Source organism: Armigeres subalbatus, chromosome 2 (assembly GCF_024139115.2).
Source record: "Armigeres subalbatus isolate Guangzhou_Male chromosome 2, GZ_Asu_2, whole genome shotgun sequence".
Classification (NCBI taxonomy): Eukaryota; Metazoa; Arthropoda; class Insecta; order Diptera; family Culicidae; genus Armigeres; species Armigeres subalbatus.
The window spans coordinates 373,165,964-373,187,093 of NC_085140.1; the positions used below are offsets into that span (position 1 = coordinate 373,165,964).

At 41.0% G+C, this 21,130-nt stretch overlaps 3 protein-coding genes across 23 annotated transcripts in view; 2 read left to right on the forward strand and 1 right to left on the reverse strand.

Annotated features, from left to right (window-relative positions):
• The window catches only part of LOC134213078 (restin homolog), a 288,278-nt gene extending 274,637 nt beyond the window's left edge, over positions 1 to 13,641 (forward strand). For 19 of the 21 annotated variants that reach the window (XM_062691648.1, XM_062691651.1, XM_062691649.1 and 16 more), the window contains 3 exons: positions 7,909 to 8,011; positions 8,065 to 12,150; positions 12,456 to 13,641. In XM_062691648.1, coding sequence (XP_062547632.1) covers positions 7,909 to 8,011; positions 8,065 to 12,150; positions 12,456 to 12,502 — 4,236 coding nt within the window. In that variant the 3' untranslated portion in view covers positions 12,503 to 13,641. The remainder of the gene's footprint in view (positions 1 to 7,908; positions 8,012 to 8,064; positions 12,151 to 12,455) is intronic. The other 2 variants (XM_062691646.1, XM_062691647.1) reach the window with 1 other exon arrangement.
• LOC134213081 (DNA-directed RNA polymerase II subunit RPB11) lies at positions 13,510 to 14,294 on the reverse strand. The gene is made up of 3 exons (XM_062691663.1): positions 14,109 to 14,294; positions 13,960 to 14,049; positions 13,510 to 13,895 (listed from the first exon to the last, which is right to left on the reverse strand). Exons 1-3 carry the CDS (start codon positions 14,159 to 14,161, stop codon positions 13,685 to 13,687), a joined length of 354 nt encoding a protein of 117 aa, XP_062547647.1. The 5' UTR covers positions 14,162 to 14,294; the 3' UTR covers positions 13,510 to 13,684.
• A 6,236-nt stretch (positions 14,295 to 20,530) lies between these two features.
• The window catches only part of LOC134213082 (mitogen-activated protein kinase 1), a 329,641-nt gene continuing 329,041 nt past the window's right edge, over positions 20,531 to 21,130 (forward strand). Inside the window, exon 1 of the mRNA XM_062691664.1 lies at positions 20,531 to 21,066. The gene's annotated coding sequence lies outside the window, so the exon portion shown is untranslated. The remainder of the gene's footprint in view (positions 21,067 to 21,130) is intronic.

Sequence of the window (21,130 nt, forward strand, 5' to 3'; positions counted from 1 at the left end):
CTTGAGTATTATGTAACAGTAATCTGCTAGAATTGAAAATGAACTATAGAGCTCGTTTCCTACATCCAATTAGAAATTCCATCAATTGCCTTTCTCCCATATATCCTATCACATTGCACATTGGGCCACGTCGTAAAATTAGGAGGAAAAAAATATTTTGACCATAATGATAATATTTTAGGATCAAAGTGTCTTCAGCAAAGTCAAGGCTTATTATTTAAGCTTTATTTTGAAGTTTGTTGCAATAGGGTGGCCCCACTACATTTTGAGATAAAAATTTTAACTTCTATATTTCTAATTTTAGTATTGTACGATGTTTTAGAAAGTTGTTCCTTATTTAATTTTGAGGCACTTTGCTGAAGAAACCATTGCTGTACGTCGTTTGTATCATTTGATATGATAATTTTAAATAATTATGTTAGGGTGATCCAAACAAATCAATATTTTGATTGTAACTTTTTAGTTTTAATTTTTATCGAAGTGACTTCCTCTACAATGTTTTAGAGCATAAAAAAATGCACGTTTTGGTTACATAACCAAGTAAATTCATTGGTGGATTGCAGATATATCACGGTGTGTTTGTCCGAAGAGGCTTATTTTCAAAAAATCCGTATCTCTAAAACACTCACTACATGAAAGTATAGGTTTTCCTCTTTTACGTAGGTGCATTTTTAAAATGTTCTATCGGGGGTCATTTTTCCATACATTTTATGGGGGTATGCGGCTAACATTTGAGATTTCTATGGAGTTTGCACCAAAAATAGTGAAAAAAATAAACATTGTTCTAGATCCCCCGATAGAACATTTTAGTTTACCCACTATATGAAAGAGGAGAGCATATACTTTCACGTGTTTCAGAGATACTGATTTTTGAAAAATAATATTTCCCCGTAGACACACCGTGATATCACTGTTTTTCTTGAAAAACAGAATTGAGTGATCGGTGTGGAGAAAAATAGAATTTTTGAACCACCCTAATATATATCTAGCAAAATTAAATAAAAAAATACGCTCGAAAAACCTAATTTTCCGTACCACCCTAGCGATTTAAAAGTAAAATCGATTGAACGAGTGATGTAAACAACCTACGATTACGGTCTGTTCAGTGAAGTTGTCACGTTGATAAGCGTTGATATTATTGAACATGTTATCCTACCAATCGGTATATTGAGTGAAGATGCGCTGGAAATATATAAGGAAGTTATGATTACTATAATTTTGTTTTTGACGAATTGGGCGGAATTTTCGGTTTTATAACGCTTCTAGAACTGATGATTTTGATTTCGTCGTACATAAAGCCATTTTTTAAATGATGGAAAAACCTCAAATTCCCTCAAATTCCCCAATACCAAAATATGAAGAGCAATCCTTAGCCCTTCCTCTGTCTAAACCTGGGAAAAATGGATCCCCCTTTTTCCCCCATTCATACAGGCATTTGAAAACAACGGATTTTTTCAAGAAAAACAGTGGTATATCTGCAATCCACCAATTAATTTACTTGGTTATGTAACCAAAACGTGCATTTTTGTATGCTCTAAAACTTTGTAGAAGACGTCACTTCGATAAAAATTAAAACTAAAAAGTTACAATCAAAATATTGATTTTTTAGGATCACCCTAACATAATTGTTTAAAATTATCATAACAAATGATAAAAACGACGTACAGCAATGGTTTCTTCAGCAAAGTGTCTCAAAATTTAATAATGAACAACTTTCTAGAACATCGTACAATGCTAAAATTAGAAATATAGAAGTAAAAAAAATTATCTCAAAATGTAGTGGGGCCACCCTATTGCAACAAACTTCAAAATAAAGCTTAAATAATAAGCTTTGACTTTGCTGAAGACACTTTGATCCTAAAATATTATCAGTATGGTGAAAATAATTTTTTTCTTCTAATTTCACCACGTGGCCCACTGTGCATTGGCAGCACGTTAACCACGACGCACCTCTGCCTCTCGAACCTAACCCAAAAATTCCAACAAATTCCGCATGATCTCGTGGCAAGTGCAGAGGTATATTCGGCTTGCAGTGGGCGAGTGATTGCATCTTTTCTTTCCCCTTTCTCTACATTGACTTGCATTCTGACGTGCCAGGCGCCAGTATGACCTAACAAATGAGATCACCAGTACTAGTACATTGAATATGTGTGCTAGTCCCAAGCAAACATCTGTTGGTTCCCTGTGCAAGAACACCTGATCTGGTCATAATGGAGTAGCAACTACGAGCAGTCAATCAAGCTCAAGCTCAATTGTCAAGAGTAACATTTGATGAGGGCTTAATTTTTTTTATTGATTTTTTAAAAATCGATATTACTCTAAAATGTCAAGACCTGTAAAAAAGTGTTGTATGACGGACTGTCGTGAAATTCCCTGAAGTTTTTTGGAAAAATATCCAAAAAATAAAAAACCGATTTCTACATTGAAAAAAAATAGTTTTAAAAATTGAAATCGATATTACAAAAAAACCTCACCTTAAAAATCGATAAAAAAAATGTTTGCATATAGGTATTTCAATTGTCTAAATTTTCTGGGAATAATATTCCTGTGACATATTTAAGGAAAAAAAGTTTTTCTAACAAAAACTTTTTCTATATCCATATTGAGTGAAAATTTATCACCGTGTTTCATGCCTAAAGCGCCAAATATAGGGTCAGTAGCCTATCATCAACCAACCACACATTTTGGACCTATAAAAAATTGTCACTGATCGGTGTAATTTAGAAATCGTTATAAAGCCTGTAGATGAATTTGTATCGTATTTTATAGAAAAAAAAAGATAAACTTATAACTCATGACATTATTTGCAAACAGCAATACACTTTTTTGAAAAAGAAAAATAGTACTTTAGGTCAAAGTGAAAAAAAAAGGTTCTGGGGGTTGGAATAATTCCCAGGCAACAATACATCCACTCGAAGTTTACTTTGAAAGAAACGGTAAATTAGAAAACGTTAGCTTTATTAATCAGAAGTAATGACCCATGACACAAAAGTTGTCTACTTATTAATTTCAAAATTAATTGACATTTTGAAACAGTCGATCGATTTTACAAAAAATACTTTTGTGTCTGGTGGAGCTGCAGCATATTATAAAAATAAAAAGAACTTTGCAAGTCTGTGTAATTTCAATTCAAAACATGGCTTAGAAGCAGAATGGCACTTTTTTGCAACATCGCACGGATAAGGCCCTTGCTAAGATATTGGTGGCACTCGTAAACGAATGGCGGAACGAGCATGTCTTGTCAAAGGTTATGGAAATACTATTAAGTCTCCTCGCGAGTTGTACGAATGGGCAGTTACACAATCAGACAAAATTATCACTAAATTACATTTCTGTTATATCTCGAACAATGGTAGAAGAGTCTGATGAACTTTTCAAAAAAGCAAAAACTATAACTGGCACACTAAAGTTTCATTTTTTTTTCCAAAGTCTCATAATAAAATCCTGGCTAAAAAATATTCCTATAAAAATAGTCTACATCTAAACAGATAACACTGAATCAACAATTTGACGCCACAATATACGGTTCGAGGCCGCATCTCTCCATCTTCGAATACGCCCCATGCTTGTCAAGTCATTCTGCACCTGGTCTGCCCATCTCGCTCGTTGCGCTCCACGTCGTCTCGTACCTGCCGGATCGGAAGCGAACACCATCTTTGCAGGGTTGCTGTCCGGCATTCTTGCAACATGCCCTGCCCATCGTACCCTTCCGGCTTTAGCTACCTTCTGGATATTGGGTTCGCCGTAGAGCTGGGCGAGCTCATGGTTCATTCTTCGCCGCCACACACCGTCTTCTTGCACACCGCCAAAGATGGTCCTAAGCACCCGTCTCTCGAATACTCCGAGTGCTTGCAAGTCCTCCTCGAGTATTGTCCATGTTTCATGTCCGTATAGGACAACCGGTCTTATTAGCATCTTGTACATGACACATTTGGTGTGGTGGCGAATCTTTTTTAACCGCAGTTTCTTCTGGAGCCCGTAGTAGGTCCGACTTCCACAGATGATACGCCTTTGTATTTCACGACTAACATTGTTATCAGCCGATCCGATCCGAGGTAGACGAATTCCTCGACCACCTCGAAGGTATCCCCGTCTATCGTAACACTGCTTCCCAGGCGGGCCCTGTCGCGCTCTGTTCCACCCACAAGCATGTGGCATTCACCACCAGTCCAACTTTTGTTGCTTCACGTTTCAGGCGGGTGTACAGATCTGCCACCTTTGCAAATGTTCGGCCGACAATGTCCGAAATCTTCACACAGTTTTGCACACCATCCACCGTTGCTTTGATCAGTCTGGTAAGCTTCCCAGGGAAGCTGTTCTCGTCCATAATTTTCCACAGCTCTACGCGGTCTATACTGTCGTATGCCGCCTTGAAATCAACGAACAGATGATGCGTTGGAACCTGGTATTCACGGCATTTTTGAAGGATTTGCCGTACAGTAAAGATCTGGTCCGTTGTCGAGCGGCCGTCAACGAAGCCGGCTTGATAACTTCCCACGAACTCATTCATTAATGGTGACATACGACGGAAGATGATCTGGGATATCACTTTGTGGGCGGCATTAAGGATGGTGATCGCTCGAAAGTTCTCACACTCCAGCTTGTCGCCTTTCTTGTAGATGGGGCATATAACCCCTTCCTTCCGCTCCTCCGGTAGCTGTTCAGTTTCCCAGATTCTGACTATCAATTTGTGCAGGCAAGTGGCTAGCTTTTCCGGGCCCATCTTGATGAGCTCAGCTCCGATACCATCCTTACCAGCTGCTTTATTGGTCTTTAGCTGTTGGATGGCATCCTTCCTTCCCTCAACTTCCCTCAAGATGGGGGCTGGTTGGCTTCCATCGTCCGCTGAACTGACGTAGTCATCTCCTCTGCGGCCTTGACTTTCACTGCCTGTACTCGCAGCGCCATTCAAATGTTCCTCGTAGTGCTGCTTCCACTTTTCGATCACCACTCGTTCGTCCGTCAAGATGCTCCCATTCTTATCCCGGCACATTTCGGCTCGCGGCACGAAGCCTTTGCGGGATGCGTTGAGCTTCTGGTAGAACTTGCGTGTTTCTGGAGAACGGCACAGCTGTTCCATCTCCTCGCACTCCGCTTCTTCCAGGCGGCGTTTCTTCTCCTGAAAAAGGCGGGTCTGCTGTCTCCGCTTCCTCCTATAACGTTCCACGTTGTGCCGGGTACCTTGCTGCAGCACGACCGCCCGCGCTGCGTCCTTCTCCTCCAGAATCTGTCTGCACTCTTCGTCGAACCAATCGTTCCGTCGACTTCGTCCCATATACCCGACGTTGTTCTCCGCTGCGTCGTTAATGGCTGCTTTAACTGTATTCCAGCATACCTCAAGAGGGGCCCCATCGAGCTCACCCTCTTCCGGCAACGCTGCCTCGAGATACTGCGCGTATGCAGTGGCGACATCAGGTTGCTTCAGCCGCTCTAGGTCGTACCGCGGCGGTCGTCGGTACCGAACATTGTTGATGACGGATAGTTTTGGGTGCATTTAACTATCACCAGATAGTGGTCAGAGTCGATGTTAGCGCCACGATATGTCCTGACGTCGATAATGTCGGAGAAGTGCCGTCCATCAATCAGAACGTGGTCGATTTGTGTTTCTGTCTGCAGTGGTGATCTCCAGGTGTACCGATACGGAAGGGTGTGTTGGAAGTAGGTGTTGCGAATGGCCATATTCTTGGAGGCAGCAAAATCAATTAGTTGTAAGCCATTTTCGTTCGTCAGCCGGTGTGCGCTGAACTTCCCAATAGTCGGTCTAAGCTCCTCCTCTTGGCCAACCTGAGCGTTCAAATCTCCTATGATGATTTTGACGTCGTGGCTTGGGCAGCTATCGTACTCACGTTCCAGCTGCGCGTAGAATGCGTCCTTATCATCATCAGTGCTTCCGGAGTGTGGACTATGGACGTTGATTATGCTGAAGTTGAAGAACCGGCCTTTGATCCTCAACCTGCACATTCTCTCGTTGATCAGCCACCACCCGATCACGCGCCTTTGCATGTCGCCCATCACTATGAATGCTGTTCCCAGCTCGTGTGTGTTGCCGCAGCTCTGGTAGATGGTATGATTACCTCTAAACGATCGCACCATTGATCCCTTCCAACAAACCTCCTGCAGCGCTACGATGCGGTCCTTAAGCACATCGGCGAGTATGCGTGTGCTCCCGATGAAGTTGAGAGATTTGCAGTTCCACGAACCGAGTTTCCAATCGCTAGTCCCTTTTCGTCGCAGTGGTCTTCGCCGATGGTTCCGGTCCGTACTCTCTTGTTGATTGTTCGTTGCGTGAGTTTTTTTTTTGGCTGGCTTGCAGGGCCTGACACCAAACCCCCTAAATTTCCGGAGGACCATTCCTCCTTATTTCCGGTGGACCAAGGTGCACAGTTTCACTTAGAGTCCCTCGCTGGCACTCGGACGATGATCAGCCGCCCCTAACATGGAGAACAGACGCTTTTGTGAGCCGATCCTGTCATGGAGAACAGACGCTCAATAAGATTTGCACCTCCGGAGAGGAGCAAACCCCCCCTTCCCTGTCAGCATGCGACCATAGTTCCCACCGGGGTTGGTTACCCGATCTTCCCTAAACTTGTTCGTATCCCGGCCAGCACCGCGGGGAGGTAGGGATAGGAGTTCCTGGGTAAGAGGCTAAGGACCGCGAGATGGGGTCTATTTTATTCCTTCAGGTACGTGAAGTGAAGTGCTACGCTTTACCCAGCATTTGCCGTGCCATAATATCTATATCGTCGGCGAAGCCAAATAGCTGAACGACTTATTGAAAATTGTACCACTCGTGTTAATCCCTGCTCTTCGTATTACCCCTTCCAAAGCGATGTTGAATAGCAGACACGAAAGACCATCACCTTGCCGTAACCCCCTTCCGGTTCCGAAGCGACTCGAGAATGCCCCTGAAACTCGAACTACGCACATCACTCGATCCATCGTCGCTTTGATCAACCGTGTCAATTTATCCGGAAATCCGTTTTCGTGCATTAGCTGCCATAGAAGGAACATCTGAAGTCTCCTTCTATTTTTTCCGCGCTTTGGCAGGACGGTCTTGAAACCTTGTTTCTTATGTCGTTTTCGTTTTTGAGGTGTAGCGACACCGTTTAGTGCAGCATTTTGCACGGCAAAAACGAACGTTTTGAGTGCAGTTGGGTTTGTTTGTTATGGATACCTGTTGGATACCATAAAAAGAAAACAATAACAACGTGAGAAACTTGACAACAAACTACACTACACGGCACACTCTGATTTTTTCTGGTGCTACACTGCTTGTTTCAGTGCAAGAAAAATGCTACACTAGTGTAGCACGAAAATCAAAAACGAACATTTTCGGTGCATAAGTGTAGCACGAGTGTAGCTACACCGCAAAAACGAAAACGACACTAGAAGGAAGTGGAGAATTCAGATACTCACCCCTCCTCTTGTTTTTATTAATTATTTATTAATACCAACTTCCGTGATCATTTTCCAAGGCTCTCATAGATGTGTGAAATTTATCCACAGCACGTGCTATCAAAGTATTCACCGCCAGAATCCACCACGTGGCGACCAAATTTTCAAAAATATCGAAGTAGCTTTTTTTTCTGGAGGTGTGTTTTTGTAGGCGACTATTCTGCCTTTTTTTTTGTTGCGACCTACGCTTAGGAGTAGATTTTTTATGTGCGGAAAAGTAAATAAAAATAAACACATAAAAACGCATTTAATGATCCTAGAAGCTGCTGAAATTCTAACCAAGCGCCAGCTTAAATGTAAACAATTGTAAACAATTTTCACATATTTTTAAAGCATGCTGCATGTAATATCATATTTAGTACGTTTTACCATAATGCATGTCACTTGTCGTATTAAAATACGTTACCATGTTCAACTCACAATTTATTTCTATGCATTTCTCCCTCGTAAAAGGCACAATCACAAATTCTAAAAGAGCGAATAACTGACCTCGAAAAGCAGCTGGGCGAAAAGGGCACATCCCAATCCGAGCAGGGACTTCCTGCCAAAGACACAGGTAGGTGGTCGTGTTATTAAGTGAGTAACACCATTTAAGTTTACCAAATTCAGAAAAACATTCTATTTATCCTAAAACAACAGTTGATGCCACATCTCAACTAAACCTCGAAATAGACAAACTCAAATCGGAGATCCTGCAACGGGACCAAAAGCTGCACCTATCCGAGGAGTCTAAGCAATCGCTCGAAGATGAAATCGCCAAGCTCCACGAACGGCTCGCCGAAACGGAAAAGAACCTGGACTTCAAAGTATCGAGCTACAATATCAGCGAGCAGTGCCTCAAAGAGAAGATTGCCTACCTGGAGCATCGGATCGATGAGTTGGGTGTCGAGCTGACGATTAAGGATGCCGATCTGGAGAAGCAGTACCTGGAGCAGAAAAACACCGAAGGTCAACTGGACGAGGAGGTGTCGCATCTTCAGAGCGATTTAAGGTTGAAGGAATCTCTCGTGTTGGAGAAGGACAAACAGATTGAGAAACTGACGGGTGAGATCGAAGGGCTACTGAACGACATACGGCAGCGGGATGTTAAGCTGCTGGAAGGCGAGTCTGGGTTGAAAGCTGTGTTGGGGGAGAAAGATGGTGCAATCGGGAAATTGAATAAAGAATTAGAGGAATTGAAACTTAAGGAACAAAGTGCCATAGTGGCAATTGACGATAGAGACAAGAAGTTAACAGAATTAAATGCCAAAATTGTAGCTAGCGAAGAACTCGTGAAGAAGCTCGAGGATGGGCTCAAAGAAGCAAGAAAAGGTGAACAAGTGCTCGAAGACGCGATTAAAGCTAAAGAAAAGAGCCTAGAAGAAAAAGAATCCCTTCTAGCTAGAATTCAAGACGATCTTAAGAACAGTTCAGCTGGAAGCGAACAGCAATCGGTCTTGTTGCGTTCCAAGGAAACCGAGCTGGAACAAAAGCAGCACGAGATCGAGGCGAAACAGTTCCAGATAACCAACTTGGAGTCCACGATCGCTGAGCTGACCAAAAAACTGGAACTCACCGTCAAAGATGCGGATGCTCGCTTCGCCGAACAGCGTGCGAGTATGGAGTTTGAAACGAAGTCGAAGGAAGATTTGCTCAACAAACTTGCCAACTTTGAGACTGAACAACTTGCCAAAGATAAACAACTGGAGGACAACGAGGTCCACATCAGTTCCCTGCAAACTGAACTAAAAGAACTCATCGCGGCCAAAGCAAATGTGGTGCAAGAGCTGGAGGACACGACAAAACGATTCGCCGATCGCGACAGCGCTTTAGGAAAACTGAACGAAGAACGATTGCTGCTTAGTGAGCAATTGGAAAAGTCGAAGAAGGAATCTGCTTCAGCAATTGCACTATTGGAGGAGAGATTGAAAAATGCACAAAAGATGCACGAAGACGACGTGCAAAAGGCAACGAAAGCACAAGAGGAAGCACTTGCTGCAAAAGATGAGATTGCTCTTGAACTGGAGGCAGCTGTAGACAAATTACGCCAAGAAAAGTCCGAAATTTTATTCCAATTGAATCAATCAGGGGCCTCGCAGAAAACTACAAGCGACGAACTATCCGCTATACGCGGAGAAAATCAGCAGCTGGAGAAACAAATTGAGACACTCAAGACTGAACTCTCCACCAAGACAGAGAACATCGAAAAACTGAATCAGTCCTTGACAGGCACCAGTGAAAAACTCGAAACGACCGAAGCGAAGCTTCTCGATCAACAAGAGATATTCGGTAAGCTAGAGATTGAGCATGCTGATCTGAAACGGAAAATGGAAGCACAAGAGCAGAAATCGACGCAACTTCAGCAGCAAAAAGTCGACCTGGAGAAGGAAATCGACTCGTTGCGGTCATCCACGTTGGATTCCAATTCGGAGCTTTCGAAGCTGGCCGACGAGTTGAAGACCAAACAGAAACAACTGGAACAGCTGCAGGATACATTCAACAGCAGTAAAATCGATTTGGAACGACGTCTGGACGAAGCAAATCAGACGAATCAGACATTGAGCGAACAGATCGAGCGGCTGAGGAACGAGATGCAACATATTTCCAGTCAAAAGATCGACCGAGAGAATGAACTGAATGTAGAGCTGGCGAAGATTAAGGAGACGGCCGAAGTTGAGAAGGAGAACCTCGTGCGAGAGATAGCCGGTTTGAAGGCGAGCTTCGAGGAGGAACGAGATCGTCTGGTGAAGGAGAGTGAGGTGAAGACGGAGGAGTTTGAGAACGTTAAGAAGGAGCTCAGTGGGAAGGTTAAAAGTTTAGAAAAGTCTGTGAACGACTTGGAAAAGGAATTACAGAAAGTGCAAGAGTGCTCATTGAAAGAACGCGAGGAGGCTGAACAACAATTGAAACAGCAAAGGGAGAATGAAGCGACGTTACAAAAGGAATTCAACGAATTGAAACAGGAAGAATGTTCTCTTCGGACTTCACTTGCCGATTTGAGACAATCTATGGAGAAGGGGAGTCACGATGCATCGTCCCAGCTGGATTCAAAGAATGTGCAAATCGCCGAGCTTCAAAAGGAATTGCGAACGATTCAGGATGAGCTTTCACAGAGGCAACAGCAGGTTTCTGATTTAACTCAACAATTGGAACATAACGCGGGAACCCATTCCGATCTGCTGAAGCAACTTGAACATAATCTGAATGATATTCAGCAGCTGTCTGGTGAGAAGGCGAAGGTGGAGGGTTCATTCAGGCTGGTTAGCGAAGAGTTGGCGTCGTTGAAGCTGAAGTATGACGAGATGGAAGAGGAACAGGTTGATCTGGTAAGCAGAAAAGAAGGTCTCAAGGAAGAGGTGAAGGAGTTGAAAGCGGCTTTGGAAAGTGTCCAGAAGGATAGAAGCGAATATCTATCGCAGCTGGAGGCAGCAAATGTTGGGTCAACTAAAATCGAGGAAGAATTAAAGATGACGAAGCAGAAGTTGGCAGATGAAACGGGTCGATTGAATGCTTTGGTTGAGGAGAAGAGCATATCGATTGTTGAATTTGAACAGAAGATTGAGAATCTATCTCCGTTAGTCGAATTAACGGAAGACCTTCGAAAACAAGTTGCGTCTAAGGATCAAATTATCGAACAGCAAAAGCAAGAAGCACAAAAACAAAGTATTGACGTGGAGAGTTTGCATAAGCAAATCATAGAGAAGGAAACAAATGTACACGAAATTGAAACTTCGCTCAATCAGCTTCACGAAAAGTTAACACAGAAAGAAGATGAGGTACGGCAACTTACAGAAAAGCTCGAATCTACGGAGCAGTGCCTTAATGAGAAAAATCAAATAGGAGAAAAAACAGCAGCTGTAGCTAATAGTTTGAAAGAGGAATTAGACAAAACAAAAGCAGTTGTGAAAGAACAAGAGGAAAAGATGAAAGAACAGCATAGGAAGATAGATGAGCTAGAAATAAAATTATCCGCACAGAGTACACAGTTCGAGGAAGTTTTAAACAAGAAGAAAACCTCAGAGACCGAAAGTTCTCATAAGCTACATGAGATGAATCAAAAGTTGCTGGAGCTTGAAAACATCAAACAACTTGAAATCTCAGAACTAAGCTCTAAATTGGCAGAAACCATGAACAAATTTGAAACACAGATGGTAGAATCTGCAAAAACGGTTGGAAGCATGCGTTCCGTAGAAAAGCGGCAGTACGAGTTGGAGTGCGAAAAGAAGGAATTGGAGCTGCGTGAAACTGAAATGGCGATAACGACCCGAAAACTGCAAAAAGAGGCCGATTTGTTACGTTCACAGCTCCTTTCAAAGGATAGTGAAATAAGAAAGCTCTCGCAAGAACTGGCAAATGCTTCGTCTAATGCTCCATTAATTTCGAGCACAGATGGTACAGATGGGGACACTGGAGCGCAGATCAATTTCCTCAACTCGATCATCGCCGATATGCAGCGAAAGAATGACAAACTGACGCTGAGGATACAAGCGCTGGAGCAAACCAGCATCGAGGGTCCCAACACAAGCTTTGAATTTAGCAAACGGAAACCGGCTCCGAGGGTGTTCTGTGATATTTGCGATGAGTTCGATCAGCATGAAACCGAAGACTGTCCGAAGCAATGTTCAGATAGTCCACCGGAGTCGCTCAAGCACCCGTCAGCGGAAGCAAAGGAACGAAAGATTCCACCACCCCGGAAGTACTGTGAAGGATGTGAAGGTAAGAGGTATTTGCAAGAGGAATTTCCCGTATGGCATAAAATTGTTTAACTTTTTTTTAAGTTATGTTAAAACATAATTTGATTAAATTATTAGATATTGAGTCAATCGTTGGCTTAATTATAATCAACTTTAAAACTGAGACCAAAGAGTATTTTTAATTCATTCATTCATCATGAAAAATTAAAATTGAATTACATATTTTATAACTCAAAATAGTATACCTATTCATAATAACGGTATGCCATGCGGGTTATTTGTTTGTTTGAAACTGACTCGCAATTTTTCAAATGTATTTTTCCATAGTGTTTGGCCACGAGCTAGGCGAATGCCCCGACGATGAGACCTACTAGGCTAGGAACGCGCATGCTTTGAAGCGGAGACGGCACCCCATGTGTAAATCCCTAATTTATTATTTCCAATACCTAATTTATATCAGTATGACTGAATGGTTTTCCCGTTGTGCGGTTAGGGAAAGTAAGGCAGTTAAATATTATTCGTTTTAGGCAAAAAGCAATAGTTGTTGTTTTCAAATACATACAAAACCCACGAACTATTTATTTTAATTTGTAATCAATATTACTTGTTGAACGAGAAAACAATAGGCCAAAATAGCTATTGCACCTATTAAGTTAATTAACGATCATAACGGTAGAATCAAACGATATCACTTTGAGTAGTTTTCTAAATTTGAAAATATTTGCCAGAATAGGTTGTTTTAAAAATTCTTCAGTGATTAAAATGCATGGCATAAAGATCTCAATATTCTCAATCGTGTTTTTAAAAAAATATCATATTATTGGATATTCATTTTGTGCTGCTCATCCTTAATTTAAAGTGTGTTTTTCCCCTTCAATCATTTCAATACCATGGATGGTTGGAGTGCGTAAGTTATAACATTTCAAAGAAATTAATTTTTGTTGTTTATTTTTGTAAAAGCATTATCATAGCCGCGCGGCTACAAAGCATGCTCATGCTGAATGTGGCTGGGTACGATTCGCGGTTCGATCTAGGAAATTTTCGGGTAGAAAATTTTCTCGACTTCTCCGGGCATAAAAGTATCTTCATGTTAGCCATATGATACACGAATGCAAAAATGGTAACTTGGCTGAAAAATTTCGCAGTTAATTATTGTGAAAGTGGTAAACGAACACTAAGCTGCGAGACGGCAATGTCCCAGTGGAAGATAGAATACAATTATGAAGAAAATAATAAGAACGGCCAAACTTTTGACGACAAATCATAGCATCGTCCTGTTAGCATACTTGATGTCTTCAATCCGTAGTCTCACAGTTGAGGTCAAAAAATGTCATCTTCGATTTTTATTACATCCTATTCCGGGAAATAATAACTACAACAGTTTCTTGTAATTAGTCTTTATTACATTTGTTACGTCGAAAATAGGTACCAACTAGTGAAGTGTCGATAGTCGAAGCTTAGATAGGGATCACATAGGAATATACTTTAAAAATTAAAACACAATTCAAAACGCCTCGCCCTTTTTTCATCGAAGGAAAATAATGAGAAACAATCCACTAATCCACACCCTCCTTCTTCTCCTTGTACGCCTCGCGGAAGCGTTCCTCGAACAGCGATAGCTCCGAAAGCAGATCGGTGATTGCATTCATGAAAGCTTCCTGGGGCGAGTAGTCTGAAGTGGTCTGAATCCGGATGACGAACTTGTGCTCCAGCGGGTGAGGAAGCTTGTAGCCGGCGAACAACACGTTTGGGTCCTTCAACAGTTGGCTGTCGGAAGAGGAAAAAAGCAAGGTTTATTTTATTTTCCCGAAAATGTAGTTTATAATCATACTTGCGAATCATGTTTCCGAGAGTGTGGTCCTCCTTATTGACGGTGAAGATTGCGGCGTTCGGAACTTTCGTGTCTAGTTCTTTGATGATTCTATTGGAAGGTAGAATTATTGTTATTCCCGCCCATAGCAGCAAATTATATGTACTTACTTTTTTTCGCCTTCGTAAAGCAAAAATGATTCGAATGTAGGTGGTGCATTCATTGTTACCTAAATTAGTTAGATTTAAACAAATTAAATTTATTTTTATTTCGCGAAATTGCGATCTATTAATGCTTCTCCCGCTAGGCACGCTTTAACTTTTTGTTTTGTTTTTGAATCCTGTCACAATCAATAACGAGTACGTTCAATGCTGATAAAAGGAGATGCTAATGGTGCTGAATTTGTTACGACTAATCGACACAATTGTTTCATAAGGGCCAATGCCGCAATGAGCTCGAAAGTTTTCAATTATAGTTCGGAAAGATGTTATTTTAAGGTTGGTATCGTGTTCAAAAGAAATTTCTTTTTCTATCTCAATCACATGTTAAATTCCGTTCACTGAATCGGAAAAGTAAAGAATCGAAACAAAATTCTTACAGCAGTATCCACATGAAAAGAACAAAAAACAAAATTGGCATTTGTAAGGTTCCCACGCAAAGTAATGGGAGCTGTCACTTTACTTTCGGAAAAATATTCTGCTCGATTATTCCGTAAGTAAAAGTGACAATTTGCTCCATGCAGATCAGTTGTCAAAATTCCTCTTGGTAATATTGATCAAAATTCCGTAACCTCCCTACTTTTTAAGTCGATACTGGCCTTTAAGTGTTAATAATTTTCATAAAATATATCCCCGCATACAAATATACCGCACATTGAACAGTTCATAATGTAACAAGAGCTTATGAGAAATGGTTACCCATAAACGGTATGGTTACCGTTGTAATAATGGACTTCAAACAGTTCAACAGTTTCGAGTAACGTAAGTGAGCATATTAATACCATAAAAGTTATTGTACCCTACCCAGCGCTGGCCCTGGCCGAAGTTAGAAAATTTGGTAGCTATTTTTTCGTGTGTGACAGTTCCATCAGTTCTGGTTGGAAAACAATTTTAATTTTATTCAATGGTCCAATGCACCGAGTTCATCATTGACGTTTGAGCGGTGCGCTGTTTACTAAGAATGAATACTTTTTCATTCATCGAGTTCATGCAAGCTGGGACGGGACTTGCAAAGAGGAAAAAATGTAACTTCAGCTGCTGCCAGTCAACTGCTGTCACGAACTGTCAGGTGCAGCCAGCAGCTTTTTGAGTGAAAGTATTGGTATCCCAAATAAAATATTCCACATCATTTTTGTTTTACGAAGACTTTTTTACTTTAACGAGTATTCCAAACCATCCGTTTAGCTTGTTAATAATCAGTAATAAACCTGTGTTTTGTTCCCGGTATAAAAATCCTTATGAATATGAATTTACTAATTCGTGAATTGGATACACTTTTATTGTGCTCAGAAGGGTCCACCTGGGGCTTAGGTGAAACAGTCAAGTAAACAGTTGAAACTTGATGGTCAACTGTGATGAAAAGAAGAACAAGTGTCAAAACAAGAGAAAAGAAGCAGCGTCTTTGCAGGTCTCGTCTCAGCATGCAAGTGTCCAAGTGCAAGTGCAAGTGTCTCAAACGTCATTGTGTTCATTCGGTGCATTGGACCATGTGCACCATTAATTATTATCAATTTTCCACCTTATCGGCCGCGACGATTTGAAATCGTCGCAAAACAAATTGACGCCAAAATCGTCGCCAGCAGAAATGGCCATAAGACCTGTCAAATCAACTGTGAACTAAATTTTATATACTCAATAATCACATTATTTCCCAAAATTGAGCCCTGTTTTTAATGCAGATTGACATTATTTTCTAATAAAACTAACATAATTTTAGAATAAAGATGTTGGCGTCGATTTTGATAGTGCCTAAAAAATGGTCGGCGCGATTTGTTACCAAGGGAACAGACAATATTGTCGGCATAGCACCAAGTTAGAATTCGGAAGTCGGGACTTCCGAACCGAACTTTCTTCCGAAGTTTTATTTGTCAAACTACTTGATGCATTGTTTAGCGCATCTTTAGGCGAATCCAGTGCACTACTTCCGAAGTTGGGAAAGTTGCCTGTATCTGGAGAAAAATCAAACTTCGGTATAAAAAGCGGTATAAATTTATTCCGGATAGACAATAATTTAAATATGCGTTACACTAAGCATTACACCCATTTAGAGATATTGACGAAAAGCTTTTTATTTAATACATATAAGGTACACGGATAAAAATAAAAAAGCTAAATAGATTATCTTTTAATCTAAAACCATATTTGGTCTATCCACTCATTGAAAAGCTTAGATAGACAATAATGTTAACTTGCTTAACCAAAGTTTAATCATTGGAATGGTTTTTTCAAAAATATCCAACAGAGATTAATAATCATTTATTCATTGGAAAGTATTGGTTTGACGTTTCAGAAATAAGATAAACAACATGTTTTCAAAATTTTATTTATTTATTGAATATATGAGCAATAAATATACAAACAGTATTAAATTCGACATTGTGGGGTAACAGCGAGAGGTAACAATGAAAGAAAAACAGTTCGAATCTAAAAAAAAATATCCGTCGTGACCCGACTATTCCGGATTTTCCATCTCAAACGACGGAACGGCGACGGTGGAATCCTGCCGTTTCCGTTCTGTGCAACAAATGATGAGCGCAGTGGTGTGTTCTGACATCTATTAGATGTATTTTCTGTCGAAGCACTCCGCTGCGCTCACTTTCACTTAGGGGGCTTTACAGTCTGAAACGTAATACCAAATTTATTCCGTATCACTATCGGACGACCTGATTTGACCCATTCAAAGGTGCTGTTTCCGTCATTTACCAACATCTTCCGCCATGCGATTCCTGGTGCGATCAAATAATTCCCGTGAACCAAATCCATCTGTTCCGGCTCCACTCCCATCATCACCATGTACAACACACGTTGGAGCATATTTGGACTTATTGCTGTGGAAATCAAAATATGTTTTCATATAATACTCCTCGTCGTATTTGGTTTAGGATAACACTCACCGTATAGGTCATCATTGCTCATTTTATTTTTAATCCTGCAGTCTCCTAGTGAATATTCCTGAACAGTTTGAACTAAATGAAGGGAAAAAATGACAAGTCCCAGCAGTAACGAAAAATCAGAGATAATATTAAACTCGATATTAAATACTCGAAAAGCATTACAATGATTAAAATAAATAAATAAACGTTTATTTTGTATGCTCTCAGAAGAATAAAATTTAGAAAAGCTCGAAAAATATTAAAAATTAAGCTAAAAACATTTTTAATTTTTATCCGTGTAAGTTCATTATCCATTAGGGTGGATCAAAAAACGAACAGTGGGTAATGTCTGTGACAACCGCTAAGTGGACGTAGGACTTGACTTGACCATGCCTTTAAGATACATAATATGTCCAAATTTCTCACATCAACTATTTTGGATAAATAATCGGCGTTGCATACCATTCCTTGGCAAAATCTTCTCATCAAACCGACACAGAAATCAAATCTACCTCGAACAAGAATCATAAAAAAAAATTCAGGAAGTATCTGTCCGGTCACGAAATATTAGCCTCGACAGTGGTAACCTTCCCACTGAAGGACTGCCTGAAATAAACCACAAGTTGGCTCAGCAGGGGATGCAGACTGTATCTCAGCCCTTCCACTGAAGAGCCTTCTAATCCGTGCAATTGGGTCCTAAAGCCCTACCTCGTTTATGGTTGCAAACGATAGTGCATCGGTCAAGAATACTTGTACCACAGATAACAAATATTTATGCTAGAACAAATTTTATTGAAAATCATGTGTAAACTTTTGAATTGATATACGTTGGCCCACTACTGCCATCTACTCAACTGATTGCGGCAGTACATACGGACGCAGCTGATTAACAACATTCGAACGCAGCCAATGCATTTGACAGCCGCATTCGGGCTGCGTTTTCAATAACAATGATTCTTGCACCATCTCCAATCGATTGCCAAACGCGGTTTCAATTTGAAATACATTTGAATTAACGGTTGCGGATGTTTACACACGTATCGGATGCCAGCCTCAATATCTGTTATCTGTGCTTGTACCGTTGTTATAAAAATTCTGGTAAAATTCTAAATCAGTAAAAATAATACTTTTCTGTTTAAAACATTTTAAGGCAAATTTTGAGCTGTGCAACATTTCAGAACGAATGAACCATCATCCCAAAACGTCAGCCCCATATATTAACTGTCAGAGGTTGAGTCAAGTGCCCTGCGGTGTTTTGCTAGTGCGTTTGAATCCGTACATCAAACAAGACCGAAAATGTCGAGGAAGCATTTTTCATCTATTTTTCAATTTCAAATTAAACAATGTTCTTTTCGATTTTTGAGTCTAAAGAAAAGCTGACACGTTTAGAATGATTAACTTCATCGTTCCCTGAAAGAAAATCGAATATCGATTCTTCATTTTAGGACCCAATAGCGACTGTAGGAGAACATTATTTTAACTCTTAGAGCCTTGAAAAATGCTGCTTGCTTCGGCTAAGTGCAAAAAGTAAGAAAATGATCTTTTCAAATAACCGCGAATTTCTAGTAATGGTATAAAAAAGACTGAATGCTCTGCGAGCGAATGCACTTTTCTTTTATACCTTATTTTGAATCTTCTCTGCTTCCCAATTGGTGGGCCAATCAGCTAGTGTCTTGTATCCCGCTTCTTTGTCAGCCAAAGCGTCATCATCATCAACGCGTTCGAGAAGGGCTTCTTCTATTTTACGCTTGTTGCTCGCTGCTGGCGTCTATTTCCTAACGGGACTTTTCGCTAGATACAGGCCAATAAGCCGGGCAAGCGAGCTTAGAATTGCAGCTCAGGTGGGAAGTACGTGTTCTTTTCTGAGACAACATTGTTAGTAGTAGAAGGAAGGAAAAACCCGGACATGGGATTTCGGGTGATAAGATTTAGAATTGGTAACATGGGACGATCATTCAGTCACGTTCGCTTTGTGTGCGGTCAGTATCAAACAATGTTTATGCGCATAGCCCAGAGAGTCGTTCATGATTCGACTCGCGATTCCTATCATTGCACGATATTCACATGTTCTTCTTTGTTCGATTAATGGAATTTGCTTTCTTAATTTAAAACAATCCATAATAAAACCATATGTAAACAAAAAAGTACGCCTCGATTGTTTTTTGACGCCTTTTTGAGCGAAACCATGTTTCGGCGAATGAGCGAAATGATGCGATCTTTCCTGAAAAGCCCAAGCGTGATGGTCTCCCTGCAGAATCACAAGCGAGTTGGGTCGCGCATGAGGCATCGGTGATTGAGATTTAAGTATGATTCTGTTCGAGAACTAGCAGAGTCTGGGTCAGGTTCGGTAGAGGAAGAACAAAAGACGTGCGTACTGCTACGAGACTAAACGCAAAGAGAAAGAGTTTATTTGAATATGATGGAACTAAATCTATATAAAATTAAGTAGGTTGCTGCGATTATGAGTGTCGTACACGTATACCCATAACAACCGCTCTCGTTCGCATACTGTCGTTACCAGCAACACGGTGATGTTGTATTAAAGGCTGGTTCCTCCAACACTCCTCCTCAACATCAACGGTCTCCGAATCTTCATTACAGTCATCATATCTGGTAAGCTTTTATCTCCAAGTTTTACTCCTGTATCGACGTATGAAGAATGTCCCTTCGGCTTGATTTCTTTCCCGACGATTCCACGGCTTGGCTACCGGCAATCAATAACGCACTTTCTTTCCACACATTCATCGCATAGAGTCCGTTCACAATTTCAGCAGTCGCGATAATCCCCCCTTCAAGCACAATCCTACATTGCTTATCATCGATTTCAGTTTTCACATTTTTCTTCGCAAGTTTTGATATCGAAATCTCCTTCAACATTGGCGCATAAAGAACGTCCGTTAATGTGATCGAAACTTTCTCATTCTGATTGTTTACACATTCAATCATTCCAAAACTTATACTTTTCATTAACTTATGAATGTTATTAGCTTTTTGATATGGGATCATTCATTAGGTGGCATAATGAAGAGTATAAGTATTTTCGAATGGTTTTTTGCCATTACATATAAGGTTATTTTTATACGTGTATGCGCTTGAAAGAGAAAGGTGATTAAATGTCAGCAACCAAAAGATATTTTAGTTACACCGAAGCGACAATCTTTATCTGGTAACTAAAATATCTTTTCAGTAACCCTTAAGCCAATCCCCCCTCTTTTCTGTCAAATCTGCCGTTTCCGTCACCGTTCCGCTGGTATTGCGTTTGGGCCTTAAGTTCAACGTGGAACGTAAACCGTTTTAATAATTCCCGAGATAATTTCGCTCATGGGATTGATTTCAAGACAACTCTGTAAAGCTGTTAGAAATAAAATTTATTCATTTAATGTTTTTTACAGTGCTCAAAATCCTTTAGCATCTCTGGTATTGAACGCACTCAGCAGCTATGACAGCTGTCACTGTCATTTCAGTGTTTTTTTGCACAAAGCACACTCACACATCCAAACATTTTGCGCGTTATTCGTTCGTCTCTTTATCGTCCTCATCCCGGTTCAAACACGGATTTCGGAATCTTTTCTGCTGCTGCTGCTGGAGGTCTTGTCTGGCTGGTGTTTCGTCTCAATCACGTTTGCGCCTAGCTTCTCGTCGGTCGTCGATCCTGTGTTTTGTCCTGAGTCTATAGGACCGTGGTGTGTCTCTGTGCTGTGTCGGTTCGCGTGCTGCTGCAATCGTCTGTCGTCGGACGGGGTCCAGTGCTCCAGAGTTTGTGCTTCACTTCGAGCATCCGTTCAGAGGAAAAGCTCTTGCCGTCGGTTCGGTCGCTCATTTGCGTTCCAAAAGTGCTTCGGTGCGGTACGGGTTTTCCGTGTGTCGGCGGTTCGGTGTGAGTGTGCTGCTGCTCCAATCGAAATTCCTTGTGCAATCCTTGGGGATCCGAGGTAATAGGATCTGTCAATTTCGGGAAGAAAATTGGAACCAGATTTTTAAGTGAATTGTTGCCACCGGAAGCTGTGAGGTGCTGCTCTGCTGGAAGAAGCATCGAGGTTGGTTTCCTAATTGTGTGTTTCGGAATTTCTGTGGGGATATTTTCGGTGGAGGTGTGATCGG